General features: G+C 36.0%; 1 protein-coding gene across 35 annotated transcripts in view; it reads right to left on the reverse strand.

The window, feature by feature from the left end:
- CEP128 (centrosomal protein 128) overlaps positions 1–26,891 on the reverse strand; it is a 459,693-nt gene that overhangs the window by 352,904 nt on the left and 79,898 nt on the right. For all 35 annotated transcript variants that reach the window (XR_014059627.1, XR_014059626.1, XR_014059628.1 and 32 more), the window contains one exon: positions 25,130–25,246. Coding sequence is in view for 19 of the 35 variants with exons in the window: in XM_081510600.1 (XP_081366726.1) it covers positions 25,130–25,246 (117 nt within the window). In the remaining 16 variants the exon portion in view is untranslated. The remainder of the gene's footprint in view (positions 1–25,129; positions 25,247–26,891) is intronic.

Consider the following 26,891-nt stretch of genomic DNA (forward strand, 5'->3'; position numbering starts at 1 on the left):
CAATTATACCTCCTTTCCTCCTCACTTTCCAGTTATTTATAATGTCACTTTCCCAAAATAACATACGTTTCTATTGTAGCTCTACTTGGTGTCTAAAACATCATCATCTAAGGCCCCTCTTTTTTATTTCTCCTTTTATTCTAAGGCAGGGATCCCCAAACTTTAAGATCTAATGGTTGATGAACTAAGGTGGAACTGATGTAATAGTAATAGAAATCAAGTGCACAATAAATGTAATTGCTTGAATCATCATGAAACCATCCCCACTCAAATCCCAATATGTGGAAAAATTGTCTTCTATGAAACTGGTCCCTGGTACCAAAAGGGTTGGGGACTGCTGCTCTAAGGATATGTAAGTCTCAGAAAACTGAGGCAAAGAGAACTTAAATTTTATTGTTTTCATTGGAGGAGCAAAAGTGAGGTATTGAGAATCATCCCAAAGCAAATTACTCTATTTCAACCATATTATTTAGAAATCTCATTAACTTAAAACATTATTTCTGCTACCTATACAACATAAGCCAGTACACAAATAACACACAAGAAATATTCTAGCCCAAAACACTGAAGCTATTTTCTACATTTTGTACATTAGTTTAAAATGAAAGACCAAAAGAGGTCTAACTCTTAAGACCTAGTAAACAGATACATTAACGCACTTTAAATTTTGGAAACACAGGTAACAGTCAATGAGAAATAGTTTAATATTAACTAAATCACAATTATAAGTCATTTCTTTAAATCTTAGTAACAAACTTTAATTCATTTACTACCTCTTTTAAGAATGTAAGGCCACACTGGATTTCTTTTCCATTTGACTTAGATCAACCAACTTAGAATTATATTGAAAACTGACTCAGTAAAAGTAGTTATAAAAAGAGGAAAAAAACTCACATGCCAATGAATTTCTATTACTGTGTTATTTTGCCCTTTAAAACTTGTTTTTTTCTTAAAAGTAGTTTAGCTATAAAGCTATCATGTGCCCTGCTTCTGGATTCCGATTGTCTTTTACATATTTAAGATCACAGCAACAACACTGGGCCTTAATAGAGGCTTCCTAGAGCACATTTAAACCTTTAATAACAACTTTTCTTCTCTTCCTTAAGTGTGCCTATTTCCATTAAAAAGACTAACAAATTGAGTATTGTACTACTTAAGTTCTTTAGAGGCTGATGCTTCTGAATTCTCACAGTTAAATATAATGCAAAAAAAAAAAAAAAAAGGAGGCTTTCCTTTAAAAAGAATAAGGGAAACGAGAAAAAGAAAATGTTTGCAGACATTTCATCTGACCATAAAAACTCCCACAACTTTGACAACAGGCACATGTTTATCAAGAGGTTCTAAAAAATAACACACTCAAAAACGTAGAACAAATAGGGAATAAAAGGCCTTTTGTCTACTTTAAATGGACCAGCAAAGCCTGGGTAAGAATGATGGAGCTGGAATGAAATAAAGGTCACATGTTAATTACCCACACAGGCCACTGAAATTTAAAAAAAAAAAAAATTATGAGCATAAGCTATCCTGTCTTACCCTAGTCACTCAGCAGTGCTACAATTACATGCCATTGGTCACAAGGGCAAGAATATGTAGATGATAAACCAACAGTTTTCACAGGTAAACCAACAGGACTATAGAAAAACAGGTCTGTGCTCATGCTGAACAATAGGTCTGTAATATTATATTAAAGGTACAAACTAAAAATGAAAAAGTCATATTACTGAAAATTATAATAACAGTTGATCTTAATATAAATATATATGTGTGTGTATATATATTTATATATGTATACATATTTGTGTTTATATATATATATATATATTTAAAACCCTTATTTTTTGGAGTGGTTTTAAGTTCACAGTAAAATTAAGAGGAAGGTACAGACAGTTCTCATATATACTTAGTCCACACACAAGCATAACCCCCCCAATTATCGACATCCTCCAACAAAGTGGTACCTTTGTTACAAGTAATGAACCTAAATTGATGCATCATAGTAACCCAAAGTCCATGGCTTACATAAGGTTCACTTGCTGTCATACATTCTATGGGTTTGGACAAATGTATAATGACAAGTATGCATCATTATAGTATCATAAAGAGTAATTTCACTATCCTAAAAAAAATCCCCTGTGATCCGCCTATTTATCTCTCCCCTCTCTACCCCAACTTGATGTTGTTTACTATCTCCACATTTTCCCCCTCCTCAGAAAATCATTTAGTCAAAATCAAATAGTCTGTGATCTTTTCAAACTAGTTTCTTTCACTTAGTAATATGCCTTTAAGGTTCTCTATATCTTTTCATGACTTTATCAGTCATTTACTTGTTATAATTCTTCATGAAAATACAAAATAAAAATCAGCAAATATTTTAAACTTCATAATATAGTAATCGTGGTGGTTGTTTAGTCGCTATGTCATAAGTCTGCCGGACTCTTTTGCAATTCCATGGACTGTAGCCCGTCAGGCTCCTTTATTCATGGGATTTCCCAGGCAAGAATACTAGAGAAGGTTGCCATTTCCTTCTCCAGGGGATCTTCCTGACCCAGTGCTTGAACTCAAGTTCCCTGCATTGGCAGGCAGATTATTTACCACCAAGCCACCATATTTTGATGCAAATTAGACCACATAAGCTATAAATTGAAGTTGTAAGTTGTTTATATTTATGATTTTAAAAAATCAAAAGCTTTAGGGACATGTCATAGTCAAATCGAAGAAAAACATTATTAAGTACTATGTATAAAACACTATAATTGGAACCTGACTTGACTAGAATTTTTTAAAAGATGAAAGTCTGCTATTTCCAAAATGCTCTTCTATAAACCTAAACCATAGCTTCAAAACTATCAAACATCAGTAGAAAAACAAATATTTTGAAAGGAATATATATGCATAATACAGCATTGTATTGCTCATAACAGTACTACTCATTTAAATTAACATAGATTTTATTCCTATTAAGTTCCGTGAATTTCTAAACTTTGTTTTTTCCTAAATCAAGTCAGGGATTCCTCCCACATGAAAACTAGCTAAAGTCATGGAAAGTTTTAGCCTTTAAGTTCATCCAGTTGGAGATTATCTGTGCCAACAAAAACCAAAACAAACAAACAAAAAAAATTGTTTCTTTTCAAGGCAGAAAACAATACATTCACATTCTAAATCCCTGAGCCAATATCTAACTCAAAGACAACTAAGTGAATGTTACTTAAATTGTTCAAAGAAATTTATTTTCAGCTGTAACCAAGGAACAAAAATTCTATACCAACATCTACGATTTTAAAACACTTAAATAAGTGAAAGTAGCACTGCGTGAGAGAAGTCCAAGGGAATCTGATACTGATCATTACCACTGTGACACCATATAGATTTGGGGGATATCAAAGGGGAAGATTCTAAAACCTTGCTGCCAGCTTAACTATGTGTATTTTCCATACTGAAGCAGTAAGCACGTAGTGAGGAGTCACAAAAGTTGCAGTCATTCCTGTTTTTTAAAGTAGAGTAATATCAAGTATCAAGTGGTTGAGTAAGATTTATCAGTAGTTAAGTACACTGCTATAACTTCTAATGGTAAGTAAAATCTTAAATAATATTCTTTAAAGATACCTGAGGTTTTGACAGCATAAAACTCAAAACTTCTGTTTGAGAATGACCTAGATGTCTTTTCTTTTTTCTTCTTCTTATCATATGGTGATTATGATTTCAGGAATCCACAGAGCTTTCTCATAGGAATTATTGTGGTAGGACAGATGGGTACATATTATGGACCTATTTTCCCTGATGAATAAACAAACACATTGCTTCCACTATGTTCATATTTATGGAGTCTGTGACTGGTTAGGATGCCCTACGCCAAAGAAGCTAACCAAGGTCATGGGTTCAATCACCATGAGAGCCAATTCCCTTTGCTGTCTTGCATGGCCAGTGTCTTTACCCTAAACTTTACCCGAAGGCCACATGGAAGACTAAGTAGGCCAGAGCCCATGGATGAATCAGTGAAAATCCACTACCATGACTATAAAAATAACTCAAAAGAAAAACCCCTATTGACTAGTGTCAGGATTTCATTCTTCAGACGTTATTAAATTTGCCAATCTGCAAAACAAAACCTTGATCACTGCCTACAAAGTTGGTATGCTGAAAAGACATACAAGTCTTTTGACTTCTTTAATTCAAAAGCAACAACAGTAATGAGTATTACCCTCCTAAATGCCATTGCTTTTACTGGAATGGATTTTATTTTTATGCAGCCTTTTACTTAATAAAAATCTTGCAAGTGAAGTTAAATGTGAGCCCAACAAGTGTACTTTCCAGGATTTCCTTCAAATTCAAAAAGCAACCACTCTTAGTGGAGGGTCTGTTTTTATCTGAGTAGTTCCCTCTCAAAAAAAAGAGATGCATAGTTTTATTAGAAATCCCAGAGCAATATGATACTTTGTTTGACTTTCTAAATGTAGGACCATGGAGTTAGAATTGTTGACAAACAGAAGATCATAGATAATTATGGAAATTTACTTTGGAATTCTCAAGTTTTAGGTGTATTTGAGCAGAATGCTCTGTAAATATACAATATCCTTCACTGTTCAGAGTTAAAAGATATTATTTTACGCCTTTGGATTGGGGGTGGGGGGTTGTTTTGTTTTTTACTTTTTCTAATCAAAATAAAACAGTACCAAGCCTACGAATAAGCCTATCTGTGGCAAAGTCATCTTTGTTTGCACAATATTACTATGCACTCAGTAGTTGCCCAATAAATATTAATTGATAATGATGGAAAAGGGCTTTATAAACAGATGGTCTAGTATAAATTTGCTGAAAATGTGAATAAAAACATTCCACTCTTTAAGAAAAGCATAAAGTAGAAATTAAACGAGTCCTGCACTTAGAAAACCTCAGTCTATTGTCAGACAGCTGTTCAGTCAACAAGAGCACAAACATTTTTCATCATCATCATAGCATTAATAGCATTAAATGGCTATTTGCATATGGTCCCTACACAGACTTAAGTTAGCCTTATTTGTCATAATTTGCAGAGATAATATTGGCAAGAAAAAAATAAGCACATGTTAAAAAAAATAAATGTGATTAAACATTACTTTGAGATCTAGTCACATGTAGTATGAATATAAAATATGTTTCAGACTTAAATGCAACTCACAGAAGCAATATGGGTAGTTATTTATAAATAAATAAAAGAATATGAGATGCTTTACAAGAATACCTAAGCACATGTGTACAGAACAGGTGAAACAAAGAATGAGTCAGAGGCCAGAGTGACCCTAATAGAATTAGTGACTCTTCAATAACCTAGAGAGCAAACAACTAGGAAAGAAAAAACAAAAAATTGTATAAGGACTTACTTCAACAACAGTACAACCAAGGAAACTATAAGCACAGTGAACAAGCCAGAAGGACATCCCAAAAAACACACATTATTCAAAACCACTTGAATAATAAGAAGATGTAAGTAAGTATATATGGGAGAATTTTGGAGAAATTCTCCAAACGAACAAAGCTAGTGGAGGTGATGGAATTCCAGTTGAGCTATTTCAAATCCTCAAAGATGATGCTGTGAAAGTGCTGCACTCTATATGCCAACAAATCTGGAAAACTCAGCAGTGGCCACAGGACTGGAAAAGGTCAGTTTTCATTCCAATCCCAAAGAAAGGCAATGCCAAAGAATGCTCAACTACCACACAATTACACTCATCTCACACACTAGCAAAGTAATGCTCAAAATTCTCCAAGCCAGGCTTCAGCAATACCTGAACCGTGAACTTCCAGATGTTCAAGCTGGTTTTAGAAAAGGCAGAGGAACCAGAGATCAAATTGCCAACATCCGATGGATCATCAAAAAAGCAAGAGAGTTCCAGAAAAACATCTATTTCTGCTTCATTGACTAAGCCAAAGTCTTTGACTGTGTGGATCACAATAAACTGTGGAAAATTCTGAAAGAGATGGAAATACCAGACCATTTGACCTGTCTCTTGAGAAACCTGTATGCAGGTCAGGAAGCAACAGTTAGAACTGGACATGGAACAACAGACTGGTTCCAAATAGGAAAAGGAGTACGTCAAGGCTGTATATTGTTACCCTGCTTATTTAACTTATATGCAGAGTACATCATGAGAAATGCTGGGCTGGAAGAAACACAAGCTGGAATCAAGATTGCCAGGAGAAATATCAATAACCTCATATATGCAGATGACACCACTCTTATGGCAGAAAGCGAAGAAGAACTAAAGAGCCTCTTGATGAAAGTGAAAGAGGAGAGTGAAAAAGTTGGCTTAAAGCTCAACATTCAGAAAACTAAGATCACAGCATCTGGTCCCATCACTTCATGGGAAATAGATGGGGAAACAGTGGAAACAGTGTCAGACTTTATTTTGGGGGGCTCCAAAATCACTGCTGATGGTGATTGCAGCCATGAAATTCAAAGACGCTTACTCCTTGGAAGAAGGTTATGACCAACCTAGATAGCATATTTAAAGGCAGAGACATTACTTTGCCAACAAATGTCATCTAGTCAAGGCTATGGTTTTTCCAGGAGTCATGTATGGATGTGACAGGTGGACGGTGAAGAAAGCTGAGCGCCGAAGAATTGATGCTTTTGAACTGTGGTGTTGGAGAAGACTCTTGAGAGTCCCTTGGACTGCAAGAAGATCCAACCAGTCCATCCTAAAGGAGATCAGTTCTGGGTGTTCATTGGAAGGACTGATGTTGAAGCTGAAACTCCAATACTTTGGCCACCTCATGCAAAGAGTTGACTCATTGGAAAAGACCCTAATGCTGGGAAGGATTGGGGGCAGGAGGAGAAGGGGACGACAGAGGATAAGATGGCTGGATGGCATCACTGACCCGACGGACATGGCTTTGGGTAGACTCCGGGAGTTGGTGATGGACAGGGAGGCCCGGAGTGCTGCAATTCATGGGGTCGCAAAGAGTCGGACACGACTGAGCAACTGAACTGAACTGAACTGAAGTTAGTATATATGGGAGAATTTTGGAGAAAAATATTTGAACCAAGGAAGTGAAAGAAGATAGAAAATACAGTACAAGTAAGTAATAAATAATAGCCTTAGGTATTTTTTTTAATAAAGTAAAAAGTCTAACAAGACATAAGCATTAATTATCTAGAAACGAGAGTGTAAGAATTTTAGGACAACTTACACCTATACATCATCTCACAGAACCGCCCCCTTCAAAAGAACCCAAAGGCCTTAACCAGCATGCTAACAGTTGACACATTACCTATTCTCTGATGTGGAATACATTTCTAAATGTTCAACTTTCATCTTATCAATATTAAATAGTACATTAAATGATAGGTTCATGAAAAATAGTATCAAAATGAAACTATGTTTAATCTAGTTAGCTATTAATCCCAGTACTTCCCAATACAAGAAAGATAACATGGCTTGTAGAGACTTGTCTCTGATATCTACAATTCAAGCAGGAAATTTGCTCTGTGAATGGAAACTCAAGGACTGAGCAAATAGAAGGTTGAAAGAGACAACATCCAACATCTCTTCCAACTTCTGTAAGAAGTTTAGGGGAAAAAAACATTTTCCACAGACAGAATATTTAAAGTGTTTTGGTGTCATCTGAAAGGATCAATGCCTAATAAAATAGACCTTAGGTTAAATAAGAGAGTGGGTGGACATAGGAGCAAAGGAGAGAAATCAAGAAAAAGACTGAAGAAGACTAAGGAACACTGTATATCTGGGACCTGCACGTTTCCAGCTGTGCCAAACAGCATTCAACCAACTCTGAAAGACAAATCCCATAATAACCAATCATCCTTTTCCATCTATTTCCTTTCTTTCAGCATGTTGACATTAATGGATTTTTCACAACCTTACAGAAAAAAAGTGTTTAATCTTGCAAAAAAAAAAAAAAAAGTAATCCACAGGTAATGAACATAAAAGAGAGAAGAAAATAATTAGCATGGCATAAAATGATAAGACAAAGAGCAATGTTGTGAATCAACACTATAGTGGGTCTGAATTTAAATAAGTATTTCAGCCACTGATTGGTAAAGTGCTTCTTACACAGCAATAAGCAATAGGGTAGAATCATATTCATAAAAGATCTGCCTAAAATGATTTGAAAATGCACAAACTCAGTAAAAATGCTATCTCTTTTGCTCAAATTTTCCCGAAGGGCAGAGAAAGGGTAACTATTTCCCCTATGGGCTACTCTGGAGCCTCGGCAAAGCTGAAATAACACACACCAAATTACACTCATTGTTAGCATTTCTACTTTCTCAACTGAACTGAGAGCCTGAAAGTGCAAGAGATCATTTTAAGAGCCTTTAAATCTCTAGTCCCTAGCACAGCACCTGGCACATGGTAGGTCCATGACGGTACTAGCCAAATGAATATTTCATAATGAAAAGCTTATAACATTCAATCATTCGTTCAAGAGACACTTACTGGGCCTATGGCAGGCACTGTTTTAGGCACTGAAGATATAGCAATGAGTACGACAGACCAAATGCCTGCCTTCTGCTCAGGGGGAGAGACGACAGACAGATGGCAAACAAGGAGAAGTATTATAAAGGAAAAAATACAGCCAGATAAGGAGCTCAGGGGTGAAAAGGGGGATATATTATGTAGGCTAATTAATAAGGCTTTTATGAACTAGAGCTGTGAATGACAAGATGTGTATGCAATGCAACTGCTTTCCAAGTTGAAAATCCCTGGCTCTGGGAATGGAAAGTACAAATGTCCAGAAGCAGAAGGGTGCCTGGCCTATCCTTGGAAAAGTAAGGCCAGGGTAACTGCCCTAGATTAATTAGGCAAATTAGAAGAACAATAGAAAACCAGGGTAAGATGGCAGGCAGGGACCACATCAGAGGGTCCTTGTAGGCTGATGACTTTAGACTTCATCCTGAACAAGGTAAGGAAAGCACTGAGGGTTGTGAAGAAAGAAGTAACATTACCTGATTCTATGGGGAAAAGATTGCAAGGAGGTTAAGAATGGAAGCAAGGAGGTCCACCGCCCCAAGCAGGAAACAATAGTCCCCACAAGATCAAGATAATAAGTCAGAGTAGAAGTGCTAGACGGGTGAGTTGTTACCAATTAAGACAATATTTTCAAGACAGAGTTGACAAAATTTAATAATGAACTGGATGTGAAGAATGAGAGGAATGGACAAGGCAAGGCCATAAAAGAAACATACAGAAAAGTTCTAATATAAAATTTAAATTATTTTACTATCAAGATGAATAGCCATATTTTTCAGAAGAAATAAATCATATGAGCTACCTCTTAGGATGAGCCACACAAAAAGGTAAGGTTTAGCACCCTCTCTACAAGTTCGCGAGTCAAAAGGGGAAGGATCAGGAAATCGAGCTCCAGAGACCAAGTCTGCCCAGGCTTTCTGGTTCTGAATCACAGCATCACTCCAACTTGATCCCCATCCAAGACAGATACAGGAGAGCAACGCTTCATGTTCTCAATCTCAGATAATAAACATGAAACGGTGTAGCTTTTTCTCACTGCCATATGAAGCCCATCAAAGAACTACATAGTAAGGTAATAGCTGCAACTACTATTCTAACATGATCATAATATGGACAAGGATATGTTAGAAAAACCTAAGCAGTTTCTCATTTCTTGGGCAATAAATAAAACTACAGATGTAGTATTAAAAAAGAAAGAAAGAAAGAAAAGGATTCAGGGTACTGAATAGAAATGCAAATTCACTAGAAATGCAATGAGTCATGATGGAGGTATAAAAAATGCTTTCCTACTAACAAATAAAGAAAAACAAACAAGATTAACCAAATGAAAAACAAACAACATTAGAATATCAGTGGAAAATGAATATAACTGGGGTGAGAAGACATAGGGTGCAAAGGCAGTGATTACTAAGGAGAAGAAAATAATCATTAGGAAAAAGTGTTTAGAGAATGTATCTTTGGGATACTTATGTATAGCTTAGAAATATGAAACGTGGAAAATGGCACAAGACTCTATGATCCCAGTGAAATAAATTCTCATGTCAAATTGTAGTCTCTAATTGCTTTACTATACGTAGAAAGATTTTTCCTTAGGGGGAGGGAAAGTGAGAGGAAGAAAGGAATTATACCTCTGAATAGAAAGTATGAAAGAAACTAACAAAAAGTCATATAAATGACAGTTTTAGTGTTAAATATAACAGATGTCTTAATATGTAATACTCCATATGTCATATTTTATTTTTCAATAGTAGAAAGCAACACTGTTTCAAATTTAGGTTTCAAATAGCAGTAGTTAAATAATTAGATTTTTTTCCAGTTGCAGTATTTGTGCCAAGTGCACTTTTAGGGAGTCCTAAGAGATGAGGTATGTGTATATACTATAATCATTTTTCAGCAAAGTTTAGCAGCTTTAATAAACGATGCCTGCCGTGTCACAACTGATGGTTCAATACTGACGACTAGTGGTCAAAAACACGCAGTAATGCCATTACTAAGAATACTATGATTTTTATCAACTAAATTTGAAACATTTGATGAAACTTATGTCAGAAACCTTTAAAGAACTTCCCTTAAAAACTTCTTGACAATTACATAAGAAAAATTTGTATGTGAAAAGTCTCTTAAAAAACCTTTTCTGTGCTTTACTTGCAGTATCCACAAACCCAAACCAATAAGCACCTGTTATTGACCCCTAATGGGAATAACTTGGTAAAGTGTCAGTTCATCCACATCCACACAGATGAATTAACGTGGTTTCAAAAATCCATAATTATTTCAACAGGTCCTACTTTTATATTTCATGAATCTGTGTAGTTCTAACTATTATCTAACTTTGTTAGACACAAAGACAGAAGAAATTCAACTATTCTAAATTTTCAATGTATTAATACTCTGAAAAGCAGTAACCTACTATATCAAAATGGCCATTTTCAAAAGTTGAAATATTTAAAACTTAATCGTGATTGTCTGAATTCTTGAAGAATGTTTATGGGATCCGGGCTAAATCATTTAAACAGTTATATATTATATATTATACTTCAAAAAAGTTATATATTATACTTCAAAAAAGTTAAGAGAAAGGGCATAATGACTTGTATAGAAATACAGACCATTAACACAAATAGACCATATAACTAGTGATTTAATGCCATTATTTTATTATGTTGTGTTTTCACTTTTAGGTTACATTTTCAGGAGTCATTAAGTCAGAAAAACAATATGGAATTTCTAAAAGATGAAAATCACTGGAAAAGTAAAGGACTGTTTTTAACAGATACCATAAATGCTTGGTTTTATTACAGTTTACAAGACACTGCTTATCTATTAATATATCCTGACAATTAAAGTGTGTTTTTCTTTTCCTGATCAAGAAAAAAAAGTTAAAATTTGCAGATGTGTACTTTCTTCCTTGCAAGAATAAGAGCCACAGAATATATACAGAATATACAGACCTTGGAAAGAAACTTTCTATCAAGAATGTTATATGCAGCTAAACGGTTATTTACATTTGAAAGCAGTCTTCATTTTCAACAACTATTCACCAAATGTCTGTTGCGTGATAAACACTGTACTATGTGCCCCAGAAATGATGGGCAAAAGGGCAAGATGGGCAAAGTTCCTACCAATGGAGGAAGAACTAAAATCACATTAAGTAGTTATTCCATGTAGAGGGGAAGACATACAATAACACAGGTAAACAAATCACAACTACAGGTGATGTGTAGTAATATTAAAAGGGCTGCACAGATGACTCTAGTGGTAAAGAACCCGCCTGTCAATGCAGGAAACTTAAGAGATGCAGGTTCAATCCCTGGGTTGGGAATATCCCCTGGAGAAGGAAACAGCAACCCACTCCAGTATTCTTGCCTAGAGAATCCCATAGATAGAGGAGCCTGGCAGGCTAGGGTCCATATGGTCGCAAAGAATCAGACACAACTAAAGTGACTTTACAAGTTAATATCAAAAAGTAAAGTCATATGACATAATAAGGAACAATGGGGCAGAAAAGGGCTATTTTAGAAAAGGGGGCAGGAGAGTTCTCTCTGAAGAGGTGGTAATTAAACCTGAAGGATGAAAAAGGGTAAGTTAGGCTGAGAATCAGAAGAAAAACATTCCAATAAGACAAGGAGAGGAAAAAACTATGGCTGGAATATACATTCCTTAGAAAAATTTTTAGGGTCACACATGTACATTTAAACACAAACACAAATAGACAAAAAATTTTTTAACAGAAAATGTTTAATTTTTTTTACTCATAAAATACCCAAAAAATGACAATGGTACTAGGCTAAATGGGAAGTTTCAACAAATTTCAAAGAAATTAAAAGTCAATACTAAAAAGTATTAAAAAAAAAAAAAGCACACATATATATTTCAAAATTCCAAAAGGCACTCCTAAGTCTTGAATTATTGAAGAAATCATAATAGAAATTATAAAATTTAGAAGGAAACTATCATAAAATAATAGTATCTCAAAACATAGGGTAATTTGTTCATAAATTTATAGCATTAATTTCTAAAAACAGACAAGTCAATTAACTTGCAAGTCTGAAAAACAGAACATCTATCCTAAAAATGAAAAATCAGAAAACAAAAGTTAAAAGCAGAAGTGGGTGAATTAATAAACAAAGCCAGTCAAAATGAAAACTAATAAAATAATCATATCTAGTAAGACTAATAAAGAAAAATAGAACAAAAATTAAATAATATTAAAAGTATATAGCTTCAGAACAATCTTGAAAAAAAAATACAGCATGGCTATGATTGCTTCTCTTTGTTTTTTTAATTTATTTTAATTGGAGGCTAATTACTTTACAATATTGTAGTGGTTTTCCCATACATTAACATGGATCTGCCACGGGTGTACATGTGTTCCCCATCCTGAGCCCCTCCCCACCTCCCTCCCCATTTGAACACTGAGAGAATGATTGCTTCTTCAAATTAATATCAAAACATAACAAAATGGATAAATTACACAATCAGGAATAATCACCAAACTGAATTAAAAAAATAAAGTTTATATAAACCAAAAAACACAGAAGTTGAAAACCTCAGCCACCAAAAAGATAGCAGATATCAGTGATTATGTGAGTGAATTTTAACAAGCATTCAAGAAATAGACAATCCTCTTAGACAGACAGAGCCAGGGGATAGGAAAAGAAGGAACCTATCTACCTACCTCGCTTTCAAAACCAAAAAGAGAAATGCAAAGAGAATTATCAATTATCTCAATCATAAATGTCAATATAAACATACTAAAGAAAAGACAAGGAAATTAATTCAGCAATGTATAAAAAAATAATATATTATGGCCAAATGAAGTTCTCAGGAATGCAGAGAGAGGCCAGCATCAACTGATAAAAGTCAGTCCCATTTAAATAAGAGAGAGGACTTTCCAGGGGACAGAGTGGATAAGAATCTGCCTGACAATGCAGGGGACATGGGTTCCATCCCTGATCCAGGAAGACCCCACAAGCCTCAGCTACTAAACCCGTGCATCACAACTACTAAGCCTACTACTACTAACTCCTAGTGAGCTGCAACTACTGAAGCCCACACACCTAGGGCCTGTGCTCTGCAACAAGAGAAACTACTGCAATAAGAAGCCCATGCACTGCAATCAGAAGGTAGCTGCACACGGCAACAAAGACAGAGTGCAACCCAAAATAAAATATTTTATAAATTCCACAATCCTCATTCATGGTTTTTTAAAAAATCTTGGCAACCTACAAATAGAAGGCAATGTTCTTTATCTGATAAAGGACAGCAGTCAAAACCAGGCACAAACACCTTCCATAAGCTTGACACTTAAATATCGGAATAAAACAAGGATTCTTACTATCGTTGCTTATATTCAACATTGCATTTGAGTTTCTAGTCAGTTCAAAAATATCACAACAAAAAAAGAAATACAAGGAAAGAAATTAAATTGCTTTTAACTTCAAATGATATGATTAACTACCAGACCACCTTACCTGTCTCCTGAGAAACCTGTATGCAAGACAAGAAGCAACAGTTAGAACCAGACACGGAACAACGGACTGGTTCCAAATTGAGAAAGGAGTACGTCAAGGCTATATATTGTCACTCTGCTTTAACTTGTGTGCACAGTACATCATGTGAAATGCTGGGCTGGATGACTCACAAGCTGGAATCAAGGTTGCCCGAAGAAATATCAACAACCTCAAATACACAATAATACAATTCTAATGGCAGAAAGCAAAGAGGAACTAAAAAGCTTCTTGCTGAGGGTGAAAGAGGAGACTGAAAAAGCTGGCTTAAAACTCAACATTCAGAAAACTAAGATCATGGAATCCGGTCCCATTACCTCATGGCAAATAGATGAGGAAAAAGTGGAAACAGTGACAGATTTTATTTTCTTGGGCTCCAAAATCACTGCTGATGGTGACAGCAGCCATGAAATTAAGACGCTTGCTCCTTGGAGGGAAAGCTATGACAAACCTAGATAGCCAATTAAAAAGCAGAGACATCACTTTGCCAACCAATGTCCGGATAGTCAAAACTATGGTTTTTCCAGTAGTCATTTATGGATGTGAGAGTTGGACCATAAAGAAGGTTGAGAGCTGAATAATTAAAGCTTTTGAATTGTGGTGCTGGAGAAGATTCTTGAGAGTCCCGTGGACAGCAAGTAGATCAAACCAGTCAATCCTAAAGGATATCAATCCTAAATGTTCACTGGAAGGGCTGATACTGAAGCTGAAGCTCCAATATTTTGGCCACCTAATGCAAAGAGCTGACTCACTGGAAAAGACCCTGATGCTGGGAAAGATTGGGGGCATGAGGAGAAGAGGGCAACAGAGGATAAGATGGTTGGATGGTGTCACTAACTCAATGCACATAAATCTGAGCAAACTCTGGGAGATAGTGAGGGACAGGGAAGCCTGGCATGCTACAGTTCATGGGGTCACAAAGAGTTGGACATGACTTAGTGACTGAACAGCAACATGATTAGCTATACAATAGACAGGATGTCATTAAAGCTATTAACAAATTATAGGAACTAATAAGATCATTTAACAAAATTACTGGATAACAGAGCCACATATAAAACAACTACATTCCTATATGCTACAAAATATCAATTAGAGATGCAATGAAAGAAAATATTACAATAGAAAAAAAACCATAAGGTACTAAGAAGTAAGTCTAAGATGTACATGATCATTATAGAGGCAATTATAAATATTATTGAAGAACATTAGAAAACACCTCTTCAAATTAATCTACAATTTAGTACAATTAAATCAAAATACCAGCAAGATTATTCACAGAACTTGACAAGAGATTTTCATTATCATCCACTGAAATATAATGAAAGTTCTAAAAAATGGAGACAACACATTATAAGGGATAATTCAGGGACAGACAATACATTCAGGGATAGACAAACAGAACAAACCATACAGAACTCAGACATATATCACGGGACACTAAATAGCAGAAGCGGCATTTAAACCAGAAGGAAAAGGGGAAATTATTCAAAAAGGATGCTGAGGCAACTCATTAGTCATATAAGAAATACCTTAAGATTCCTTCCTTCTGCCATTAAAAAAGTGAAATTCCTGATAGAAAATCCAAATAATTTGGGATTGACATGTATGCATGATATTTAAAATGGATCATCAAAAAGGACTTACTGTACAGTCCCGTATTTTTAAATGAGCAAATTTATACACAGGCTATTTGCACAGGCACAAATGAAAACTGCCAGCAAATATGTGAAAAGATACTGAAATTCACTAATAGGAAATAAACACGAAAATGAGTTAACACTCTATACTCATCAACTCAGCAAAAATTAAAAACATTTATAACCATTACTAATGTAGGAATGTGGGGGAAGGGGGCACTCTCAGCTATTTTACTGATAAAAAAATGATGACTTGGAACCATTTGGAAAAATAACCTGGTAATCTCTATTATAATAAAACATCTGTCAATGGCAATAAAAGATTAAGTTGGAACCACATAGCTATTTGGAGGAATTTCCAGAGTATTGATGAGAGAAAAAAAGGAAGGTGAAGAAATGTAGATATATGTAATCCTAGTTTACTAATATAAAAACATACAAAAAAAAAACCCCTAAAACCTCTGTATATGCAAATGTATATATAGTTTATAAATATATATATATCCAGCATAATTAAGAGCACAAAAAGAAAAAAAAGAATATATCCCAGGCTGTTTACACTATTCTTTTTATTTTAGTGAGTAGGGGTAGTAATTGATAGTGAAAACCAGAGGTAAAGAAATAGGAAAAAAATGACCTGAGCAATAAAACTGCATTAAAAAAAAATCATGTAAGAATTTATGATATGAAGTTATGCATTTATTTAAACTAAATATAAAAATACTTTTTATACTAAATACAAACTTTAAAAACAAAGAACCATATGAGAAATAAAACCTGTTAAACAATGTATCAAAATAATACATTAGTATGGTCACTACTTGGAGAAGGAAATGGCAACCCACTCCAGTGTTCTTGCCTGGAGAATCCCAGGGACGGGGGGGCCTGGTGGGCTGCCATCTGTGGGGTCGCACAGAGTCGGACACGACTTAAGTGACTTAGCATGGTCACTACTTAATGCAGTCAACAAATATTTATTAAGAGCTCAAAATTCTCCAAGCCAGGCTTCAACAATATGTGAACCGTGAACTTCCAGATGTTCAAGCTGGTTTTAGAAAAGGCAGAGGAACCAGAGATCAAATTGCCAATATCCACTGGATCATCGAAAAAGCAAGAGAGTTCCAGAAAAACATCTATTTCTGCTTTGTTGACTATGCCAAAGCCTTTGACTGTGTGGATCACAATAAACTGTGGAAAATTCTGAAAGAGATGGAAATACCAGACCATCTGACCTGTCTCTTGAGAAACCTGTATGCAGGTCAGGAAGCAACAGTTAGAACTGGACATGGAACAACAGACTGGTTCCAAATAGGAAAAGGAGTACATCAAGGCTGTATATTGTCACCCTGCTTATTTAACTTATATGCAGAGTACATCATGTGAAACGCTGGGCTGGAAGAAACACAAGCTGGAATCAAGATTGCCGGGAGAAATATCAATAACCTCAGATATGCAGATGACACCACTCTTATGGCAGAAAGCGAAGAAGAACTAAAGAGCCCCTTGATGAAAGTGAAAGAGGAGAGTGAAAAAGTTGGCTTAAAGCTCAACATTCAGAAAACTAAGTTCATGGCATCTGGTCTCATCACTTCATGGGAAATAGATGGGGAAACAGTGGAAACAGTGTCAGACTTTATTTTTGGGGGCTCCAAAATCACTGCTGATGGTGACTGCAGCCATGAAATTCAAAGACGCTTACTCCTTGGAAGGAAGGTTATGGCCAACCTAGATAGCATATTTAAAAGCAGAGACATTACTTTGCCAACAAAAGTCCGTCTAGTCAAGGCTATGGTTTTTCCAGTGGTCATGTATGGATGTGAGACTTGGACGGTGAAGAAAGCTGAGCGCCGCAGAATTGATGCTTTTGAACTGTGGTGTTGGAGAAGACTCTTGAGAGTCCCTTGGACTGCAAGGAGATCCAATCAATCCATCCTAAAGGAGATCAATCCTGGGTGTTCATTGGAAGGACTGATGTTGAAGCTGAAACTCCAATACTTTGGGCACCTCATGCAAAGAGTTGACTCATTGGAAAAGACCCTAATGCTGGGTAGGATTGGGGGCAGGAGGTGAAGGGGACAACAGAGGATAAGATGGTTGGATGGCATCACTGACTCGATGGACATGGGTTTGGGTGGACTCCGGGAGTTGGTGATGGACAGAGAGGCCTGGCGTGCTGCAATTCATGGGGTCGCAAAGAGTCGGACACGACTGAGCGACTGAACTGAACTGAATGTTAAATGCTAGAAATAAAAAATTTTCAAAACAAGTAGAATTGAAAGAGACAATACATCAAGAAACGGTAATTAACAGTAATAATCTGAGACTAAAAAGTTAACCTCATATAATATATATTACCAGAAACTGAACAGAGAGAGGAAAACAGCCATCATTGCAGGATGAGAAAAAGAGTCAATGGCATTAAGAATAATGAATATAAAATATAGATAGATAGATAGATATAAAATATAATGAATATAAAAAAATAAAAATTATGGCTCAAAGTAAGGCCCAAATTTCTTTTACACACAATTTCGCCCCCCAAAGCACGAACACTAGAGTGTAGGTTTTCAAACTTTACCTTGCAACACACGTCCTCCTACAGAGCGGTACATGTGTGGCTGTGCCTGTGTGATGCTCTGGGTTCAGCCCTCTGTCAGTCTGGGGCCCTGAGTGCTGTCAACCTACCTGTGCCATTCTCTGCCTATTAAACTCCACCGCATCACCTAGGTCTGACAAAGGACGGAATTCTAGAGCTCAGACCTCAAGGACTGTGAAAACTATGTGCGTTCTCTGAGCTTTTCTTGTGTTTTCCACAGAACTTGTCTTTTATTTTTGAACTCTCATTTACTCATAATTTCCACTGGTCTTTCTTAACATCCAGGGAGGCTACTGGGATGGTCAACATGAGGGTGATTTAATGGGCACTTATATAGAAGGGATCAAATAATATCAGGGGGAATCGAAGCTTGTACTATGAAAAAATGTGAAAATGTAGGGAATACCTACAAAAAAAGAGAGTATTGGTTATGGAAACAAGAGGGTAAAGCAAATGGCCAAGCAAAAGTTTTGGAATTTAGCCTTGGAAAGGTAAGTGAAGAGAGGCCAAAATTTAGCAGCCTCAGAAAGGTTTCCACATCTCCAAATCAAACAGCACAGTCTCTAAAGGAAGAGCAGAAGAAAGGCTTAAGGAGGCCACGTTAGAACATTTGCTGGACTAGGATCTCCTCTGAACTGGCTCAGAAGTCTCAAGGGAGATGGTAAAGCTATTAAGAGGACATTAGGAAAACATTCTTGGCTTCAGTGGAAGCTTCTCCTTTAATGAGTCCAAACTAAATACATTAATAAACAGTACCCAAGGCTTTTCTTAGTTGAAGTAACCATATTACTCAGCATCTCTGGAGCCACAGTGACATTTCTGGGAAGGAATGAATAGCTATTTCTTCATTAGGTTTTTCACAATTGATACAGATGCTAAAAGATGAAGGAAAATACTGGGGGAAAAAAATCTATCAATTCATTTTTCTCTATATGGTCTTATTTTATTGAAGAGACTCACAAAATCTGGTTTTCTATCAGAGCACAGACTGAAAACCACTGAGCCGAGCTCCCACACTACACTGAATTCCTCACTTAGTCTTCACTATCTTCTGTTAAGATTCTATGCCCTGCCTGCCCCATGGGTTTCTCCTTGAAACACTTTTAAATCTTAAGGAACCTGGTTCACTTTAGGTTATACACAAGTATGGAATATTCCTGGTGGGGGGCAGATCAGGGAACTAGCATTTTAATATGCTACACAATGCTCTGAAAAAACATATACAAACATCTATCTCATGTTTTTCATTTTGTGTAATTCAACTGAAGATGAACAAGTAATATTCAATTTATAAACAACATCTAGTTAAAAAAAAAAGCAAGTCAGGAATTCCCAAGATAGCACAAGTCAAGAGTTAAAAATGTTATGTAAGATTTTATGTAAATTTTGTACCTGCAAAAGAGTTCTGATTTGGGCTTATAATCTAAATACTTCTTTGATGTTCCTCGCACCACCATTCTTACCTCATGCCACTAAACTTAACTAATCAAAGTTACCTTACTATCAAGTGTCTGACCAAAAGGAATCCGTAATATGACAAATGTACTATAATGTTAAACAAACACTTTATTGTTTGCACAATGGTTCAAAAAGGAAAGGCTGATGGTTACAAGCTTAACAATATTTGAATTCTGTTAGTAAAAGTTCAGACAACAACCATTCAAAATTTAAAAGAGCTATATGAATAGTCTGGGGAAACTAGAGAGCTACTTGCAAAAAAAAAAAAATGAAATTAGATCATTCTCAACACCATATAAAAAAATAAACTCAAAGTGGATTAAAGATCTAAACCTAGGAATGGATACTTTAAAACTCCTAGACAGAAACACAGGCGGTACACTCTTTGACATAAAAAGCAGCAATCTTTTTGGATCCGACTCCTACAGTAATGGAAATAAAAACAAAAATAAATAAGAGCTAATTAAACTTAAAATCTTTTGCACAACAAAGGAAACCATAAATTAAATGAAAAGACAATCTATGGAATGGGACAAAATATTTGCAAATGATGCAACTGACAAGGGTTTAATTTCCAAAATATACAAACCGCTCACACTGCTCAAAATTAAAAAAAAACAACCTTATCAAAATATGGGCAGAAGATCTAAACAGACATTTCTCCAAAGAAGACATACAGGTGACCTACAGACACATGAAATGATGCTCAACATCACTACTTATTAGAGAAATGCAAATCAAAACTATCATGAGGTATCACTTCATACCAGTCAGAATGGCCATCATCAGAAAGTCTGAGAATAATGAAGGCTGGAGAGAATGTGGAAAAAAGGGAACTCTCCCACACTGTTAACCGGAACGCAAGCTGGTGAAGCCACCATGGAGAACAGTATGGAGGTTCCTTAAAGAACTAGAAGTAGAGTTACCATATGGTCTGTCAATGCCACTCTTGGGCATATATCTGGAAAAGAAGAAAACTTTTTAATTTGAAAAGATACATGCACCCCAATGTTCATAGTAGCACTGTTTACAGCAGCCAACACAGGGAAGCAACCTAAATAAAGAAATGGATAAAGAAGACGTGTACATATACTCAATGGAATATTACTTGATCATGAAAAAGAATGAAATAATGCCATTTACAGCAACATGGATGGAACTGGAGAACTAAGCCAAAGACAAATATCATATGATATCACTTATATGTGGAATCCAAAAAAACAACTACAAATGAACTTACTTACCAAACAGAAATAGACTCAGAAACATGGTTACCAAAGGGAAAAGGGGGTGTGGGAGGGATAAATTAGGAGTTTGGGATGAATGGATACGTACTACTATAAACAAAAAGACGAACAATAAGGCCCTACTGTGAAACACAGGGAACTATTTTCAATATCTTATAATAATCTACAATGGAAGAGAAATTGAAAAAAAAACTATATATATATAATATAATAACAATCACTTTGCTGTACACCAGAAACTAACACAGCAATGTAAATCAACTATACTTTCATTTATAATAGATAAATATTTTTAAAAGCTGTATGAAAAGAAAATTATTGCACAACTAACAAAACATTCATCTCTCCAGAGAGACATTGACTGAGCTACAAGAACCATGTCTGAAATGTGACATATGAGGTCTGAAGGCCAGGGAAGGTCCTTACCAAGTTAAGAAAATCTGACATTCGTGTACAGTAGCACATGAACGGCTGAGGCTCACCAAAGGAAGTGAATCCCAGAGTGTGCACATAGCCCTATTGCTTAGACCAGGAGGAATGGGAAAAAAAGAACAGAAGAGCAGACAATTTTTAAAAACTCTAGATAAGAAAAGGAGAGTGGCTTTCCCTCAATCAATTTCCAATGACTAATACTGTCATTTTCATTAGGTGGGAACAGATAAAGCTCTGAGGACCTAAGAACCTCATTAGATCACTAAAACGAAGCAGGTTTTAGCCAAAACCACAGATTGCCTCCCTATAACACACTACATCAATACCCAGAAATCTCTGACATTCTGGAATTTTTAATGACTACTCCCAACCTCTTCACAACTTTTGACTGTCATAATTTGAACTAACATTGAACCACACATTTTAGGGAAGCAGAAGAATATAGAGGCTAGAAGTCCAGGCATACTTATCCACCTAGAGATTCAACTTTCACCATGACCACAAGCAAGATTCATAAATTACTACTGTCATACAGTACAGGTATATCCATAAGTATTAACATCAAACAGAAAGCAAAGTGTTTTCTCTCCTTAAACATGACTTTTCCAGGACACTCTAAGCCACTTAACTTGGGAGTAGGAGAACGCATCAGGCTTAATTAATCCTTTCCAGTTTCCACTGCACTGTTTAACCCACAATCACCTATTAAAAGCACATAGGTTACCACATATATTAAAGTGACAAAATATGAAATTCAACATTTCTTATCAAAAGTGATCCTCTATTGTACTGTCAGAGATGGAATTCCAAAGTTTAACCCACAATCACCTATTAAAAGCACATAGGTTACCACATATATTAAAGTGACAAAATATGAAATTCAACATTTCTTATCAAAAGTGATCCTCTATTGTACTGTCAGAGATGGAATTCCAAAGGACTGTTCAAGCTTTTAGTCAAAATGACAACTACAATGCAAATATTCAGGCTCTGGTTTCTCAAGAATGGGAGTGGGAAGCAATCTTTCTCTCCCTCTTTCTTTGTAATTTTCTGCATTCTGTAAAGAGAGTAGAAAATAAGCACGGAAAATTTCTCTAATCTTCTCTCACAAAAAAGAACAATTGTCTCTTCAGTGCTGTTCTTACGTTCACCAGATGCAATTTGCTTTGAGAACAAATGTATAAAAATCAAGGGTTTTTTTTTTTAAAAAAAGGCTACCCACATCTGTATCTAATTATTCAACAAAATATCCTCTTCAAAGTAATTACCAACTAACAAGGGTATGCGTCCTTTTGTGAAATGGAGGAAAAATGGAATTTTAGAAGACAAAAGCAGATTTTTCTATCGGCTTACATTATAATTTCAGGTTTGCAATTTTCATTCCTAATTTTCAATGGGCACGCTTCCTAAAACTTAAAAAAAAATTAATCTGTCAATCTAAAAGGGCTAATGATCGTTAAGAACACACAAGTACCCTGAAGAACGTCACTTTTAAAGAAAAACATTTTGTAAAAGAAAAAAATAAAGCATTCCTTTTGTTTTTAAATCTTTTGGTTTCTTTGTTTCTAATTTTTTTTATGCTTTATATGCCTAAGAAACATTTAAAGGTAATCTCACAAGTTTCCTATAATGATAATTATAAAACATCAAGATGATAAGATGATCATTTATAAATCTACACTAATATCAGTGAACTAATGAATGAGTGGAAAAGACGACAAAGCACTTCCCGACAGTAGGATTCTAACTGGTAACTGTAAGAGGCATGACAGGATAGTTTTTAAATCACTGCTTAGTATCACTTACAGCAGTAACTGTTTTATGAAAGAATCAACGGGTGCTAAAATTTGAAGGTAAAATATGATGAAATATAGGCTATTTTCAAGTTTCAAAGAGCTTCCCCATAACACAAGTAATTAAAAAGCATAATAGAGTAACTTTACAGTAGAGAAAGCTGGCAAGCAACACCTTAATCAATATTCAGTTTTCATCAGTGATGGAACAAATCAACATTACATGCCTTCTGATCTGATAACCTAGGAAAAATGCAACAACAATTCTCTGGGTTTCCTGCCAGAAGTCCAAGACCTGAATCTAGTGATGAGGAAAAAAAAAAAAAAGTCAACAAACCTAAAACAAAAGACATTCTACAAAATAACTGGCTAGAAAAATAGACTGATAAACTGTTCCAGATTAAAGGAGACTAAAGAGACATGATGGTCAAATGCTTTATGTAATCCTGTATTGTACCCTGGACCAGAAAAGGACTAAAAGAGGCAAAATTTTAATAAAACCTATAGGTTCATAGTATTGATCCAATATTAATCTCCTGTGATAACAGAAGAGAATGTATACACCATATTATTTAGATTTAAAAGTATCTACATTATGTTGGCAACTAGCCTCAAAAAAAACTTTTAAATATACATACACATGGAGATGCATATATAAAATAATAAAGCAAGTCTGGCAAATATGAATATTAGGGGAATTGAGGTAAAGGATATACATTATTCCTTTGTTCTAATCACTCAACTTCTTCATAAGTGTGCAGTTTCAAAACAAAAATATTACCTTGGGCTTCCCTGGTGGCTCAGTGGTAAAGAATCCACCAGCCAAAACAGGAGATCCCTGGGTCAGGAGGATCCCACACGCCATGGAGCAACTAAGCCCACGCACCACAACTAGTGAGCCTGGGCTCCAGAGCCCAAGAACTACAACTGCTGAGCCTGTGAGCCACAACTACTTAAGGCCAGGCACCCCAGAGCCTGTGCTCCCCAACAAGAGGAGCCACCTCAAGGAGAAGCCTGTGCACTGCAACCAGGAGTCGCCCCGACTGGCTGCAACCAGAGAAAGCCCACGGGCAGCAATGAAGGGCCAGCAGAGCCATAAATAAATAAAACCATTTACAAAAAAGTGTTACCTAAAGGGTAAGTAACCTCCAGTCTAGTCCAGAGATCTGCAAACTTTTCCTATAAAGAGCCAGTCAGTCAATACTCATTTTGAGCTTTGTGAGCCATACAGCCTTTTTCACAATATCTCAACTCTGCTGTTGTGTCACAAAAGTACTGAAAATGAATGGGAGTGGCTATGTTCCAATAAAATTTTATTTACAAAAATCGGCAATGGGCCGGATCCAGTCCATAGGCCAGTGTGCTGATCCCTGGTCTAGTTCACACCAAAGAAAATTAATGTGAATAATTATACCTTCAGTTCACATGCACTGAGCCCAAGCTAGATACTATGTTGTTTTATCCACATCAACTTAATTACTCCTGCACCAATGTGATTAAGTAAATGCTATGATTATTTCTATTTTCTACAGAGGAAATGATATGAAGACTTGACTCATTAGAAAAGATCCTGTTGTGGGAGAGATTGAGGCAGGGGAAGGGGACGACAGAGGATGAGATGGTTGGGTGGCATCACCGACTCAATGGACATGAGTTTGAGCAAGCTCCGGGAGGTGGTGAAGGACAGGGAGGCCTGGCCTGCTGCAGTCCATGGGGTCGCAAAGAGGCGGACACGACCGAGCGACTGAACAACAACAACAAAGGAAATGAGCCTAGAGAAGTTAAGGAACTTGCCCAAGGTCATATATCCAGTAAAGGGTAGGCTCTGGGTATGAACCAGGAAGGGTCATCTACATCAGCAATATGCTATTCTTCTCACACGGACTGAACTGTCACAGGCAACACCCAGGAACTAAAACCATTTTAACAACAGCTAAACAACCACCTAACCTCAGGATTTACATTACGAAAAGCTACTTTTCACAAACCTCCTGTAGCTGTAGAGAAATAAGTCCCAGTTGATCCTGCCGTCTTTCCACCAGCTCTCTTTCTGTTCGCATCTCTTTCTCTATTTCCTGAAGCCGCCGCTCCACTCGATCTGAAACCTTAACATAAAGAAGAAAGTGCCATTATAGAGCTGCTAGGCAAAAAAAAAGACTAAACTGAAGAGATATTTTATGCCAGATACACTACTGCCTAAAGCATTTAAGACTGTGGCTTATTTGTAGAACTGTTTTTAATGACACTATTATAAAGCAGGTCACAAAAATACTCACAAAAAGTTGCAACAGAAAACAATCATTAGTCTCCAATTAATCCAAACCTAGACCCCAGTAAAAGACTGAAATGTTTCAAAGTATAACCTATGTCTAAAGATCAGAGTGAAAGGTAATAAACAAGAAAAGAGTGCCCTCTGGTGAGTTAGAAGACAATTACCAATTTCGCCTACAGTTGCATTTATTACTTTATGAATGATAAATTGTTCTATCTATTTAGTTCTTTTTCGTTTTAATTATCTAAAAGCATAACCTGCCTTGGAAGGTTTTGATGTTTCTATGCAGCAAATAACTGAAAGGGCTTGTCAACGTTTGCTACTATGATGTGCTAATAAACCAGCTGTAAAAGATCAAAAAACCAAGTCACATGGAAAAATGTTTAATTGGGACTCTCTAAAATAAACATGAAAGAATTTATTCTCTGATGTAAGGTTTTTCCTTGCTAAAAGTTATGCACATTCAAACACACTTCATGTATATTATTATACAGTCTCCTAAAATATATATACACTACTTGACTACTTGCATATATTTGGTATAGGAGGATATGATAAAAGACATTTGTATTTATTTAAGAGAAGCAATATATACAGCCCTGTTACAAGAAATCTTTAGCCACAAAGTCTATAGAGTCAAAAAAGGTCTTGGTCACAAGGGATCTTACTGGGGCAACAGAAATATTCCAAACTAGATTATTAAAACAAGACCTGGTGCTGACTGTGGCTCAGAACATGAGCTCCTTATTGCAAATTCAGGCTTAAACAGAAGAAAGCAGGGAAAACAACGAGATCACTCAAGTATGACCTAAATCAAATCTCTTATGATTATAGACAGTGGAGGAAATGAATCGATTCAAGGGATTAGATCTGGTAGACAAGGTGTCTGAAGAACTATGGATAGAGGTACACAGTATCGTACAGAAAGGAGGCAGTGACCAAAACCATCACAAAGAAAAAGAAGCGCAAGAAGGCAAAGGGGTTATCTGAGGAGGCTTTACAAATAGCTGAGAAAAGAAGAAAAGTGAAAGGCAAGGGAGAAAGATACACCCAACTGAATGAAGAGTTCCAGGAAACAGAAAGGAAAGATAAGAAGGCCTTCCTCAATGAACAATACAAAGAAGTAAAGGAAAACAACAGAATGGTAAAGAGTAGAAACCTCTTCAAGAAAATTAGAGTTATCAAGGGAATATTTCATGCAAGGATGGACATGATAAAGCACAGAAACAGTAAGGACCTAAGAAAAGCAGAAGCGATTAAGAGGTGGCAAATACACAGAGAAGAACTATACAAAGAAGGTCTTAATGATCTGAATAACCACAACAGCAAATTTGGAAAACTCAGCAGTGGCCACAGGACTGGAAAAGGTCAGTTTTTATTCCAATCCCCAAGAAAGACAATGCCAGAGAATGTTCCAACTATCTCACAATTGCACTCATCTCACACACTAGCAAAGGAATGCTCAAAATTCTCCAAGC

The sequence above is a fragment of the Giraffa tippelskirchi genome, chromosome 7 (genome assembly GCF_054371585.1).
Source record: "Giraffa tippelskirchi isolate mGirTip1 chromosome 7, T2T-mGirTip1v1.2.pri, whole genome shotgun sequence".
Classification (NCBI taxonomy): domain Eukaryota; kingdom Metazoa; phylum Chordata; class Mammalia; order Artiodactyla; family Giraffidae; genus Giraffa; species Giraffa tippelskirchi.